This window comes from Cygnus atratus, chromosome 7 (assembly GCF_013377495.2).
Source record: "Cygnus atratus isolate AKBS03 ecotype Queensland, Australia chromosome 7, CAtr_DNAZoo_HiC_assembly, whole genome shotgun sequence".
NCBI classification, from domain to species: Eukaryota; Metazoa; Chordata; class Aves; order Anseriformes; family Anatidae; genus Cygnus; species Cygnus atratus.
This window is the reverse complement of record NC_066368.1, coordinates 31,307,841-31,321,178: the sequence shown is the minus strand read 5'-3', so window position 1 is coordinate 31,321,178 and position 13,338 is coordinate 31,307,841. Positions and strand designations below refer to the sequence as shown.

The following is a 13,338-nucleotide window of genomic DNA, read 5'->3' as shown; positions in this document are numbered from 1 at the left end:
TTAGCATGTATAGGGTTTCTCTTCTGACTGACACCACGGAACACAGGTTTTATACAAACCTATTTCGACCTATTGCCTATCCTGTGTGACTCACCAGTCTGGTACAGAAGGCTTGTTTTAGAGCAGCAGCAGCAGCAGTTGAGCTGCTAAAATATTTTGCCTCACCTTTGAGACACTGAGAATCACCATATGAAATAGAAAAGGAAAATCACATTTATTCTACTTGGGATTGCTATTTTTTCAAAGTGCAAAAAATATCCAGTAGAGTCTAAAACTTAACCCATCCACGGTGAACGTCACAGGAAGACCTAGCCTTCCTGCCCTCCCCACAAGCAAAGAGTGGCAGCGCTGACCCAGCCAGTGCCTTTCCCATCGCTGACTTTCAGACCATGTTCTGGAGCAGGCGGGTGCTGTTCCTCGCCAGGACTGGATGTGTTAAATTGCCCAGCTTATGCCTCCAGGCAGCTGCAAGCATCTTGCTCCCAGTGGGCTCTTGCAAACTTCAGTTATGTGAAAGTCCTTGGGCAGCAGCTCCACTCCATTCACTGCATGAGAGCTTTAGGACAGCCTTGATTCTTCATCGCTAAATTATCCATCCAGGCCCACGTCAGGCTGGGTACCTTTTGCTGATTTCTGCACAGCCCAGAGTGCTACTGCTGCAGATGAGGGCAGGAATCAGGTTCAGTAAAACAACAGTCCTTTCAACCCATCCCAAAAACTCCTACTGGAAGAAAATTTTGTTCCACCTTGAGGAGAGAGACTAAAAGCAATCCTAGGAAACACAAATGTATAAATAAATAATAGATCTATTACAGACTACCTATTTCATCAGTTAATCTGTTGTGTTAAAATACATTATTTTGCAAAATGCTATTTGTAATCCTAACAATTTAGGCAGTCCAGTGAGAGGAGTAGCATGAATTATTATATACAGGGATTGAAAAATTCTCCCAATACAAGAGAAGTTCCTTATCATGAATGTAAGGAGGACAGAGAGTCCTACCAGAAACTATTGTAATGTACTCCCTGTTGCTAGTAGTTATGTTGAGATCAAACGACTTGTTTTTTCCTTCAGGCCAAGTAATCTGACATAACAAATCATTCAGGAAAAGAAGGACTTGCAAAATCCATACAGAGTGCCATTCCAAGTAGTGGATTTTGTTAGTCCACACCGTATGTACACATGAATGTGAGTAGAGAACCTTCCAACACATTTACAGACATTTCAAAACAATTCAAAAAGACTGAGGCTTTATCAGTTATCATTTTAACTTGGCTGGATCCCGCTTGTTCAACATTTGGCAGAACATCCATCATCTCCTTCATGAAGAATATTTATTACATATAGAAAACCACTATATACAGTATTAAAACCTAAGGGACTAGAGTGGAAAATTATACAGCTGGGAAGTGCTTTGTGATAAGTACACAGATCCAAATTCCTGTATAATTGCAGAACCTAAAGAACTGATTTGTTCACCCTGGTTAGAAAAGTACATTTAAATAAATATTAGTTTGTGGGTTTTGTTTGTCTGTTTGTTTCCCAAGGTTCTCAAACATGCAAAATGTTTGAAACCCAAACATTAGCAGTGAGGCTTTGCCACTGCTGGAAGTACTGACAAAGTGCGCCCAGCCAGCAGTGCTACCACCCCAGCCCGCACCCCAGCCCGGCACAGAGCAAGGTATTTTCATGACCAAACCACAAGTGCCCAGCTGAGCCCTTTGGTCTTCACTACTAGTTTTGTCAGTACAGCCAGCAGTAATGACAGGGCTGCTCTGGGAGCTTTCTGCAGAACTGTCTGAAGCAGGTATTTCAATATGGTTACAGAGCACACAGTTTTCAGGGTAGGCTACTGTATGATTTTTAAGAACTTGGTTTAGTGGGTGATATTGGTGGTCGGCGGATGGTTGGGCCAGATGACCTTGGAGATCTTTTCCAGCCTTCACGGTTCTATGATTCTATGATACAAAGCATGCTCTACTAATTGCAACACTGCTAGAAAATGACAGCTAGGCCTGATACTGAAAAACCTGGGTGGTCCTGTTCAAGTACATGGTAAGAATAATTAGGGCCAAAATGCCATCCTCAAACTTATTCTATTATGTGTTCTTAGGAGTGAATTGCTTTTTGTTTCTTCAGTCATATCTCTTTGTACATTTCTCTGAACTGAGAGCATAAAGCTGTTGTTATGGACATACTATAAACGGTTGCTGTACATCCACATTTAGCTATCTAATAAGCATCAGATTGCAAAAGGTAAGACTCTCAATCTTAACATTCATAGATATTTATATTAAAATTATTAAATGCTCTCCTGTTTGTAAACCAAAAGAACCTCAAAAGAGATGAGATTAAAATACTTAACAAATCGCAGAGCAGGTACTATACAAAACCAAGCAGAGTGTGCTCAGAATTGTTGCTTAATGTCCTCACACTCAGTGTGCATGTGTAATTTTATGAAAATAAGAGTGGTCCAGGAGAATGAGTCCATTAGCCCAGAAGCTTTTCATTGAGTACAAAACAGCAAACCCCAAGTGGGGCAAACGACACATTCCTGTAAAGCTTGGGCACCATCTACATTCTCGCATCCTCCTCCAGAGCATGTCAGAGACACACGTGTTGACAAAACAGCTTGCAGTGTTGGAGCAGAGAGTCATATATAGAGCCACGTACTTTCCATCTATCAAGACAATGACCAGCCTAGTTACTGTCAACAAAAGTATTCGTTAGGTTGCCCCTCTATCTTTGGTATTGCTTCAGAGTCCACACTGGATCGGGCAGACAGCAGCCTGTTAGATTCATCAGGAGTATGTCTAGTCAAGTATTCTCCTTCCACTCCTTTTGCCTTGGCCCCAGGAGAAAGACTTTCAAAGGTGACGTAGGACTCTTGAATTTCCTTGGGTTTCCTCACAAGGCATTTTTTGCAGCGTCTTTTCAGTGCTCCACAGCAGACCACTAGCGTCAGGGGAACAGCAATGACACAGGCCACACTGATGACGACCACATTGATGAGCTTCTGGGTCCCTCCTGCACTAGCAACTTCATCTGTGGAAAATATGATGCATTGCTCCTTCCTGGGGATCAGCCCTTTCACGCAGACACACACAATGTATTTGGTCTTTGGCAGCAGCCCATAAATGGTGACCTTGGTCTTCCCTGGTTCCACATTGATCCGCCGCATGTCTCTCTCTCCAAAGACTGCATAGAGGACACTGAACACTGTCGTGTTCCTTGCCAGAGGTGCCTTCCAGGCCAGGGTGACACTCTGGTCAGTGTCTCCTATCACTCTGACGGACCTCACAATTCGCTCCAGCTCCTGCTGACCAGTAGGTGGGCTCACCAGCAGGTTTTCGGGGTTGCTATCTTGTGCCCCATCTGGAATGAGGAGGCCCTCTCCAGTGCCTGCTCCATCTCCCAGAGTAGGCATGGTGGAGGTGGTGATAACGTACCTTGCTACGAGCTTGTCGTTGTAGGCAGCTGCCTCCATCCCACTCACCTTCCCGCTCCATGAGCCTTTGGCACCAGAGTTGGGGTCATCCGTGCTTTCTGAGTCTGTGATGATGAGGGATATGAACGCCTCTGTTGCCCCCAGGAAGTTCTTTGCTTTACAGATGTACTCTCCAGAGTCAAGGTAAGAGACTACAGGTAGGCCCAGGATAGACCAGCTCATCCCATCGCTAGAGATCTCTTGGTGCACTACAAGGAAGGAAAAATGTAAAATAAATGATGTAAAATAGATGATCGTTAATAGAACTACTAACATGTTTTGTGAAATATTAAGATTCAATTAGCTGAATGTCTGCTTGATACAGTAGAATCATCATTTATTTTGGCCACCAAGTACATTACAAAATCAAGTAATTCCAAGAAAATGACATTAACGCTAAAATTAGTTTATGTTAGGATTTACACTGCTTCAGAGCAAATAGATGTGAAGCATTTCATGCTATTTCCTTCCAACTGATGTGTAACTTGAAAACTAAACTGTGAAGTTTCTTATATTAAAAAAAAAAAAAAAGTGTTTAAAAGCTCTTATGCAGGTATAATATTTAAAAGAGTGGAGGGAGTGGGCTGTAACATGACCTAAATGCACTCCTCTGAGTCACAGAAAGTAAAAGCAGTGTAGATTTTCTTCTAAAATCATATATGGACTAGCCTAGAATATATGAAGCAAAGTAGCTGAAAAATAATATCCCTTTTACAGTAAAATTTGGACAGGTTTTTATATCAAGGCAAACACAGGGAAGTCTCATCACTTACCAAAGTAGACAGCTCCAGTGAGCAATAAGTACACAGATGAGTGTTGATTTTCTCATCTGGTTTACCAGGAGGCTAAAACTAAGCATTTTTTTTGCCTTTTTTCTACTTATGCAGAAAGAAAGAGCTAGGATCATGCAGAAGGGTAAAGCACATTCTCCATTATTTAACCAGCCTCCTTAGGATGAGCATGTACTACCTGCCCTTTCCCACTGAAAGGTAAACAAGAGAGACGTCTGAAAGGGAAAGGTAAGACAGGACAAAAACCTCTCCCAAACCCATGTGGGTCAGGACCCAGCCTTGGCAACCAGGGCACATTCCAAACGGCAATAAAATACAATACAATAGCAGCAAAAACTTACCTTTTCCATTTAATTATTCAGTGTTTGGTAATACTAAAAACCATAAAGCTACTGGTCTTCCTATGGCACTTCCTCACACATGTAGGCTGTGGGCTGTTTCTCACTCCCCTCTATTCAGACCACCACCATTTCAGTGATACTCTAACACTGGCACAGAAGCTGCCATTGCTGAGAAATAATGCATATTTTCAGCCAGCTTTTTACCGAAAGGTGCTACAGTCTACAGAAAGGGGCACAAAATACGTCATTCTCAGTTGTACCTCAAAGTAAACTCAACATACGCTTTCAGAAAAGCATTCTCTGTTTTGTTTTTTGCTGTGGCTGTCTTTCAAGTGTAAGAGGGATGTTTGCGGCATGATGGGTAGACATTGTCATCATGAGGAGAGGCTCTGATACATCCTGCACATCATGCACAAGAGCAATGACTTGTGAAGATCCCCCCCAAAAAGAATATTTATTACAGGTGGTTCCACTGCTGTGAAATAAAAATGCTCTCTTCCCTTTTTCTGCTGCAATGAGGAGTCCAGTAACCTTTTGACATTGAGACCCCACAGTTCCCAATCAGGCCCAGGTGACAGTAGCATTTGGGGGGGATTAGAAGAATAAGGGTTCAGGACGTGAGCTAAAACCTCAAAAAGCTAAGGACAACTGCCTTAAATGTAGCAAAAATTTCTTCCCTAAATTCCACATACTCTAACGGACCAACTCACTTTGCAATTTTGGGTCTAACCATTCTTGTGAATGAAAATCACAGAATCACAGAATTGTAGGGGTGGGAACAGACCTCAAGAGATCATCGGTCCAACCCCTGGATCATTGGGTCCAACCCCCAAAATGAAAAAATGAAAATATTGCTCACAAAGGCAGCAGTTATCCAAAGACTCCCCACACAAGCAGGGTAAGCACAGAAGAGGAAGTTGGTCAGTATTTCTCTTACAGAGCATTTTCCCAAGAGACCTTGTCAATCCATCAGGAATTAATCACTTCTTAGAAGCATGGCATTTTTACTGGTGTTGTGTCCTTCAGCAGTTCAGTGGTGTTTTTATTTTTAATATACCAGTGCCTTAATGTTGCTTGTTTGCTACCTTCTTTCTTTGCCACAGAAGATTTGAATCCCAGCGGAATTCATGTCAAATATCCCTCCTCCAGAGATGTTTGCCAACTGATTAATAGTAGCTCATCATTACTCTCAAAGACCCATGGAAGAAGTCAGTGAGAATTCTTTTCAGTGACTGAAGAACTAACTAACTTAAGACAGCTTCTTATTACAGATGGACATATTTCATTTCTTCAGGTCTGACACATTTGCAGAAAAGCCTCTGAGTAATCTCATCACCACCACAATTGTGAAGAAAACCAAACAACAACAACAAAAAAAACTGACATCTAATGCAATAGCATATATTTATCTGATGAGATTTACATCAACGTGAAAAATTTTATAGTCTACAGAAAATCACAATGCTATAGTGAATTACACATGTTACTATAGTGAATTATAGTGAATCTTAATGTTGAACTAATTTATTTTTTCAGGTCTTTTATCAGCAGGAAGGAGCTACTGTCACAGAAGCTTCCATTTGCTGTGCAGACCGTAGATAAGAAAGGTGCAGGTCTAAGTCACTCAGTCCACATGTGGGAGAAAAGCTTAAGCCAAACATACCTGTGCCATTTAGTTGTGCCCCATCAGCCCGTCTCCAGCTGAGTTCAGGAATGGGCACTCCTGTTGTCCCACATCGCAGCAGCACGGTGCTGCCCAGGATGGTCTTCACTTTGGCTACAGATGTATGTACAACAGGGCTTTGACACTTCCTTAGCTCGACTTGGCTGAAGAAGACTCCTGCAAGGCTGCGGGGGGTGAAGCATTTCAGCCTGGGCTCAATGAATGCTATGTTAGGAGACTGGAAATTTAGGAAATGGACCGTTTCATACAGACTGCAGTCACACACCCAAGGATTGTCTTGCAAACCTGTCAAAAGAAACCAGAGCACTAAGTCACTCCAATAGCACTTTTTGTTTCTGTTTTTCAGCAGGGCAAACTGCGATAGGCTCCTAGTGTGCCCCTTGCAGAGCGCTTGTGGGAATGCAGGGAGGGTCGTATGATAGCGCCCCGTTGCTGTTGGCCAAGGTTGATGCACCCCCGTAGCTGGTCAGTACAAGGTAGAAAATATGGCTTGTTAAGGTATCTCAAAAGCTGGAGTCATGGGGGTGGGTTCATTTGGTTTGGTTTCCTATGAAGATACTATGCAATCTCTTCCTTATACAGTTTAGAAAATCCCTCTCACCAGGTATTTTTAAAATATTAGCCAAATATAGTCAGGCCAACTGTCAGGCCTACAATAGGTGTATAGACACTTATTAGACAATACCTATATTAAGAATATACACATAGGAAGGGATGGGTGTATTAAAGAACATACTCTCGTTTCAGAGTCTCACACTGTTTCTCTTTTTCTTTTTTCTGCTCTTTCAGTGTGTGCCTATTGAACTCAAATTCTAAAATAAAAATAAACCCGTGAAGATGGTACTGAAAAAGCAAAATCGGAGCTTGGAGCAATGCATATCCACAAAGAGAAACTGCTGCATTCTGATTAAATCTGTATGTCAACCTACTTGCGAATAATCGCATTTGCCAGTCTCATGGACAGTTTCTGGCCTCTAATGACTTTAGCTAGCAGCATTGGCACTAGGGATTTTAGACTGCCTGACTCCAGGTATGTGCATGAAGCCCAAGACAGGAGCACAGTGTCCAGGCCTCCCACCAAGGGGGCTTCACACCATCTTTTCTGCAGGCAGCCCAAGGACAGGGCTGGCAACTGCCTGAAAATAAGGAGCACTGCTATCTATGTATCCCCTCAATTCCCAGCAAGCAGAAACGTCTGCCCACACTACAGTGCCCACTACTGCTGGCCCCTGGAGCACAGCAGCAGTAGCCACGCAAGCTCTGGCTTTTCAGAAAGAAACAAGTTTTGACGAAAACACGGTGGGTGCAGCACAAGGCTCCAAGAGCATCAAGGGGCTGCTTGAATTTGCTAGAGTCAACAGAAACACAGGGTAGATCAAAAGCCCCTGATGCCTCAAATAGTTTTAAAGATTCTGCTGACAAAAATCTCTTGCTGAGACCATTGCACATCATCCTCCCCAGGCTTAGAAGGCAGTCTGAAAGTGGTGGGCCTTAGCAGGAGCACGCTACTTATAAATCAATATATTTACATATTAAGGGGATTAAATAAAGAATTAAAATTAAGAGTTTGGCTTTGTTATTTTATGGCATTTTTGCTAGCTGTTTACTTCTGACTTTGTGCACTAGATAATTTACTCCAGATATTCTGATGAAATAATTGTTGTAACTTTCTTTGCTGCCACTTTAGTTACTGTGCAGAACTCATCATGGATTAAATAATCAGGAGAGCCATCCATCATGACACTTTACATTATTAACTCTGAGATCTGCTTTTCCTGTTTCACAGGCATCTCACACGGGCAATTCTCACACACAAAACCTTGCAGTCTTGGCACAGACTATCAGCCAGCAAGCTACTGCTCAAACTACTTTCTCTTGAAGCAGTCTACAAGCAGTCCCTGAAGAGGATTCACAATGATGCAATTTAGATGAAGGAAGGGACTGAGCTGAATCTTTATTATTCATAGATTTTTTTTATGCCTCCATGAGAAACAGTCATAAGCAGATCAAAATGGAAACAGGCAGCTGTGGCCTCCCAGTCTGATCCTGCAAGGGACATGTGTTTCATACGGTCCCTGTGGGTGTCAGCTGGATGGGACCTGGAAGGTGCCATGTCTATACGTTACCGTACAAAGCTTAGCATTAAACTCATTTGCCCACATGAAATTTTTAGGATTCTGGCACAGGCAACCTGTATGCAGCTGGCTGTGCAAACACTCAGGTTGGCCATGAACATCAAATCATGATCTGTGCTTCCTAACAAAATACTGTTGTCATCCATATTGAATGGAATAACACTTTTACATGTAACTTGACTCTGAAAAATAAACAAAGAAAAGACCATGATCTAGGTGGTGTCTTGTCATGCCACAGATGAAAATGGGCAATCTCGAACAGCCAGCTTTGGCTTAAAGATCTTGATACCACACCTGGCAAAACAAAATGGGGAAACACCTGCTTCTTTCCTGACACTAGTCAAATATTAAACAACACCTGCTCAGGACACTAAAAGATATTTTTTTTAAGTCCTGTATCTCTTTCCACTGCAGTCTAGTTTTAAAAAATGCACTTCCCCAAAATCTATCCAGAGAACAAGAACAGTGGGTACTTTTGGAATGAGAGAAAATGTTTCTGATGAGCTTATCAGCCAGTGCCTGAACCCAGATCCATAGTTGTAGAGGCAGTTCCTGCAGCTGCACACACCCCATGGATCAAATGCAGTCAGTGGAACTGGGTCAGCTCATGGCAAATGAAGACAGCAGATGGCAACAACTCTGAACCATCATCATCAACCCGACATGGATTTGAAATAGCATACTATGGCTAAAAGGCTGAGCAGTAATCCCCTGAACTAGTAAATGTACTAAAAACCTTATCTGGGGATACTGCAACTCAGAGGATTCAAGACAGTCATCTGTATTACCCTCTGACACAAAAATGCACTATTGCCCTGGAGCCATACTTCTGAGGAGCCCAGAATTGCCACCAAAGAGTGGATTCTTGTAATTTTATATCTGTATTTGGAGACAGCACTACATTAGTGGCTTTGGGGAGACTTGGGTTTAATCCTGTGTGAAGAGAAAAAAGAGACTCTGGAAGGAGGCACACGCTAGGGCAAACTGGCAGTGCTGACCCAGATTTTATGCTCAGCAGTATTCCTTTTTAATTTGGACTTAATAAGTATCCATCTTTTTATTTAATGCTGCATAAAACTGATCAACTCCATACTAGCTGTTACTAGAAAACAGCACATGAATGATGTGGAGCTCTAATCACATTTGTATGCCTGCCAAAAAAGGCAGTGTTGATAAATAAAAAGTCTTGATGAAGGGTCACTAGTTTTGTGTTAGAAAGACTCAAGCCAGTGATAAAGTTTAGGGTGTAATAAAGTGACTTTGTTAATGTGTAAATGCATTCGCACACTTTATATAGTGCATTAAATTAGCAGTGTATATGCTGCAGTAACCACAGTGGGTGAAAATGCTATGGTAAGATGTGGAGCTCTTATCATTTTGCTTCCTGCAAAATCAGTCACTCTTACCTAAGATGATCTTGGAGTTATCGTTGGGGAAGTAAGGAACAGCCTGCAGGTTGGCCCAGGTAGAAATGAGAGCCTGAGGAAGAGTCATCAGTTTATTGCTAGACAGGTCCAGGTATGTAATATTCTTCACATAACGAGCAGCGTCCGGGGGTATTGAGGTAAGTTCATTGTTGTGTAAATCCAGAAGCCTTAGCTGTGGCATGTCAGCCAGGGTTTCCCAGGGGAATGATATTAAGTCATTCCCATCTAGCCTCAGCTCCTGCAAGCGACGGAGACCCTTGAAGGTGATCCTGCTGAGACTGGCCAGGGAGTTATAGGGCATCCAGAGGTACTCTAGGTTGTGAAGCCCATGGAAAGCCTCCCCCGGCACCCTGCGGATGGCTGTCTTTTCTATTCGAAGCTTGGACGTATCTACAGGGATGTTCACGGGGGTGAGGGTCATCTCTGGGTCATTACACAGCACTGTCCTGGGGGGGAAAGAAACACAGATGCAACTTTCTTGTATTTTGAGGCATTTGTGAAAGTTTATTATAATACAAGATTTTATCTGCCTTTCTTTTTTCCACAAGCTTTATTCTTGTAATTTCTTACTTGCTGATCTCTAAACCATCACCATAAGTACATCAGCTTGCAGTAATTCATATGTACACACAGCTTTTGACTGCGGAGATTGCAGCACTCTCCTGGAGTGCTGCGAATCTGATTCTGGCCCATATAGTGTTCCTGCTTTTTTCTCTTTCCGTTTTTTCAAGGGTCCTTATGATAGACAGTGTCAACAGTCATGCGCAACAGAGGATGCTAATGTATCTTAAAATACAAGAATCCATAAATTGAACATTAAAAGACATATGAAAAGAAGCCTTCACTGGTGCATGAAGTATGGGATGGGAGGAAGTAACATAGTCTAAATACAGCATAGGATCTCTGCTCACAAAGCGAGGATAAGAAAGTCAACTCACTGGTAATATACTACAGCAAGTTCTGCTTTACTGTGAAACTGGGAGATTTGTAGGGATGGCAAGAGTCACTTCACTGCAAGCATGTACAGTTTATGTGAGCAAAAGCGCAGAAAATTAACTCTATTGAAAATACTATACTAAAAGCAAGACAGCTTCACGGGTCTTAATCATTCCTTCCCATTTCACATCTCTAGAATCTCCCTGAAAACCGCATGCTACCATTTTGCAGTCTTCATATAAAAAATTGTGACTTTGCCAAGATACGGGATTGTGAATAACCATGAGAAATGAAAGGAGATGAAATAGGTGTCTCAGCCTGCACTTTAATTTGCCTACCAGCAAAAAGAGAAAGGCAAGTTCTTAACAAAACATAAAACTACCTCACAAAAGTTAATAGGTTAGACAGGCATGTCTCACTTCACATGCTAAACAAAATACTTCAAGAAATGTAATATGATCAGTCAAGTACCATTTTCTTATCACACTGCCTGGCTGATAAATAGAATTTTACAAAGCTGCCAAAACCTGATTGGTTTTGGCTGAAAGTAATTATTCCTCTACTATCAGCAAAAATTAATAACATCCCAGAGTTAAATGGTATTTGAGCCGCCAGTTAGAATTATTAATTTATAATCAAAATATCATTGTCATCCAGCACTTTTATTGTGGCATTAAATCCTGCCCACCCTCAGCTGAAAGCTGAGATTTTGAGGAAGAAAAAAAGATATCCAATAAGAAAAAGCCAGAAATCTTCTTTCAATAAAACATTGTGTAGGCATGACACAAAATGTTCGATAACAGAGACACTATCACAGTAAAACAGTGTGCTCTGATGCTTCTCACAGTGTCCCTAAACTATGCCAGTGAGCACTAAACAATTAATCTATAGGATAATCTCCTTCTACCAGTGAGAAATAGGAATCTTAATTAAAAAAAAAAAAAGTGACATTATGCTCCTTAAGGGACTAATGAGCATTTGCGTTGTTATGTATCTTACCAAAACATACTGTAGGTTTTTCCAGTCACTGAAAGGAAATTGCATAGGGAACTGTGACATTTATGGAGCAATAATAGGCTCTCCTGCTATCATCCTCCCTTTTAACAATCGAAGACTATTTGCGTCTCTACCACGCTTCTTACTGGGAAAGTTTCTGGTATTAAATCTATAACACCATTAAAGAGATAAAAAAGCAGATCCATTTCATGGGGATCCAAAATAAAGGGGACAGCCTTTCTTTTCTGTACTGTCATCTTGCCTAGAAAAAATATTTCTTCCAAAGGAGTTATCAAATACTCTGCCACAAAACCTCCTCTACTGTGAACCACACCTTATAAAAATGTAGCCTGTATCTCATTAAGTCAGATCATTACTTCATGATTACACTTCAGAAAGATTTTTTGATTACACTGCTCCAGTGAAATCTCTGTATAATGGCGCTGCATTCCAAAGCAGATGCCCTTCTGGTCTTATCTTCCTTTTTAACTGAAAGTTTCTCAGATTGGAACAGTCTTATTTTATTTTTATTACTATTATCTACCTTTTGTGTTCACTGTCATCTAGACTTGATCACTTTGCCTAAAATCTTCAACCAGTGGATTTTTAAGTAAATGGAAAGGATTGCAGTTGTTGGTACCCAATATAAACCAAATCTGGTTATACTTTAGAAACAGACCAGCAGAGCAGGATAAAGCCTTACCCAGCATATTCAACATACAGGCAAAAAAATAAAATGTTGCTTAAATTTTATTTCTTTTTGCTGTTGCACCAGCAGTAATTATGTCGATTCTGTTCTCACAGAGGAGATGCCCAAACGCTTTCTCTGAAATCAGCTTACTGTGTTTTCAGAAGCTAATCCTCTGCAAATAAAGCTAGAGTGTAAAGCAACTGGAAAAATAATGGACACGAAGTCTGGACACAATATTTTCTTCTCTAAGCATCCTTGCAGAGAAGAAATAAAACCCCCAACAGCCAGAGAAACAGCGGCAACCCCCTGGGGAGAGTATTGGCATACCTGGCTTTCGTCCCCTCGCTGAGGCTGTGAAAGGTGCAGCTGCACTGCGATGGGCACGAGCCGCCCGCCCGCAGCAGCCCTCCGAGCATTAAGCAGCAGAGCAAACTCACCGCGATCCACATGGCTACCTGTGCATGGGAAGGACACCTGGGCACTACGCAATGTGCAGGGTTTCGGCTATGGTATCCATTGACTGCTCACATCTTGTTAACTCCCTTTCGTTTTCAGCCGCGCTGTGATCTTCCAGCCCTCGCTGAGTCCATCAGATAAAAAAGGATAGGCAGGGATTAAGGATGGGGACTTGAGTTATTTCCATGAAGGTGCTTATTGCTTCCTGGAACTGTACTGACAGCATTGCTTCCCTCAGGAAGCCCCATCAAACCACACTCCTCAGGAAATTCGTGGCTCTTGCATGAGAAAAAAGCAAACACAGGTTTTGGGATGGACCTGCATAAGTGGCAAGATAACTGTTATCTGACCAGGAATTAGGAATAATGTACTTCCTCACAGTGACTACGGGAA

At 41.9% G+C, this 13,338-nt stretch overlaps 1 protein-coding gene across 1 annotated transcript; it reads right to left on the bottom strand.

The window, feature by feature from the left end:
• Positions 1-2,711: 2,711 nt before the first annotated feature.
• On the bottom strand, positions 2,712-12,938 carry LRIT1 (leucine rich repeat, Ig-like and transmembrane domains 1). Its single transcript, XM_035542891.1, has 4 exons — positions 12,817-12,938; positions 9,846-10,312; positions 6,284-6,589; positions 2,712-3,697 (listed from the first exon to the last, which is right to left on the bottom strand). Exons 1-4 carry the CDS (start codon positions 12,936-12,938, stop codon positions 2,712-2,714), a joined length of 1,881 nt encoding a protein of 626 aa, XP_035398784.1.
• Positions 12,939-13,338: the final 400 nt, after the last annotated feature.

Bases quoted from the DNA above. Each gene is read 5' to 3' on its own strand.
- LRIT1 (XM_035542891.1), bottom strand. From the start codon at position 12,938: ATGTGGATCGCGGTGAGTTTGCTCTGCTGCTTAATGCTCGGAGGGCTG. The intron at 10,313-12,816 runs GTATGCCAATAC...TTTCCCCCCCAG, and splicing joins AGCGAGGGGACGAAAGCCAG to GACAGTGCTGTGTAATGACC. The intron at 6,590-9,845 runs GTAAGAGTGACT...TTCTTTTGACAG, and splicing joins TAACTCCAAGATCATCTTAG to GTTTGCAAGACAATCCTTGG.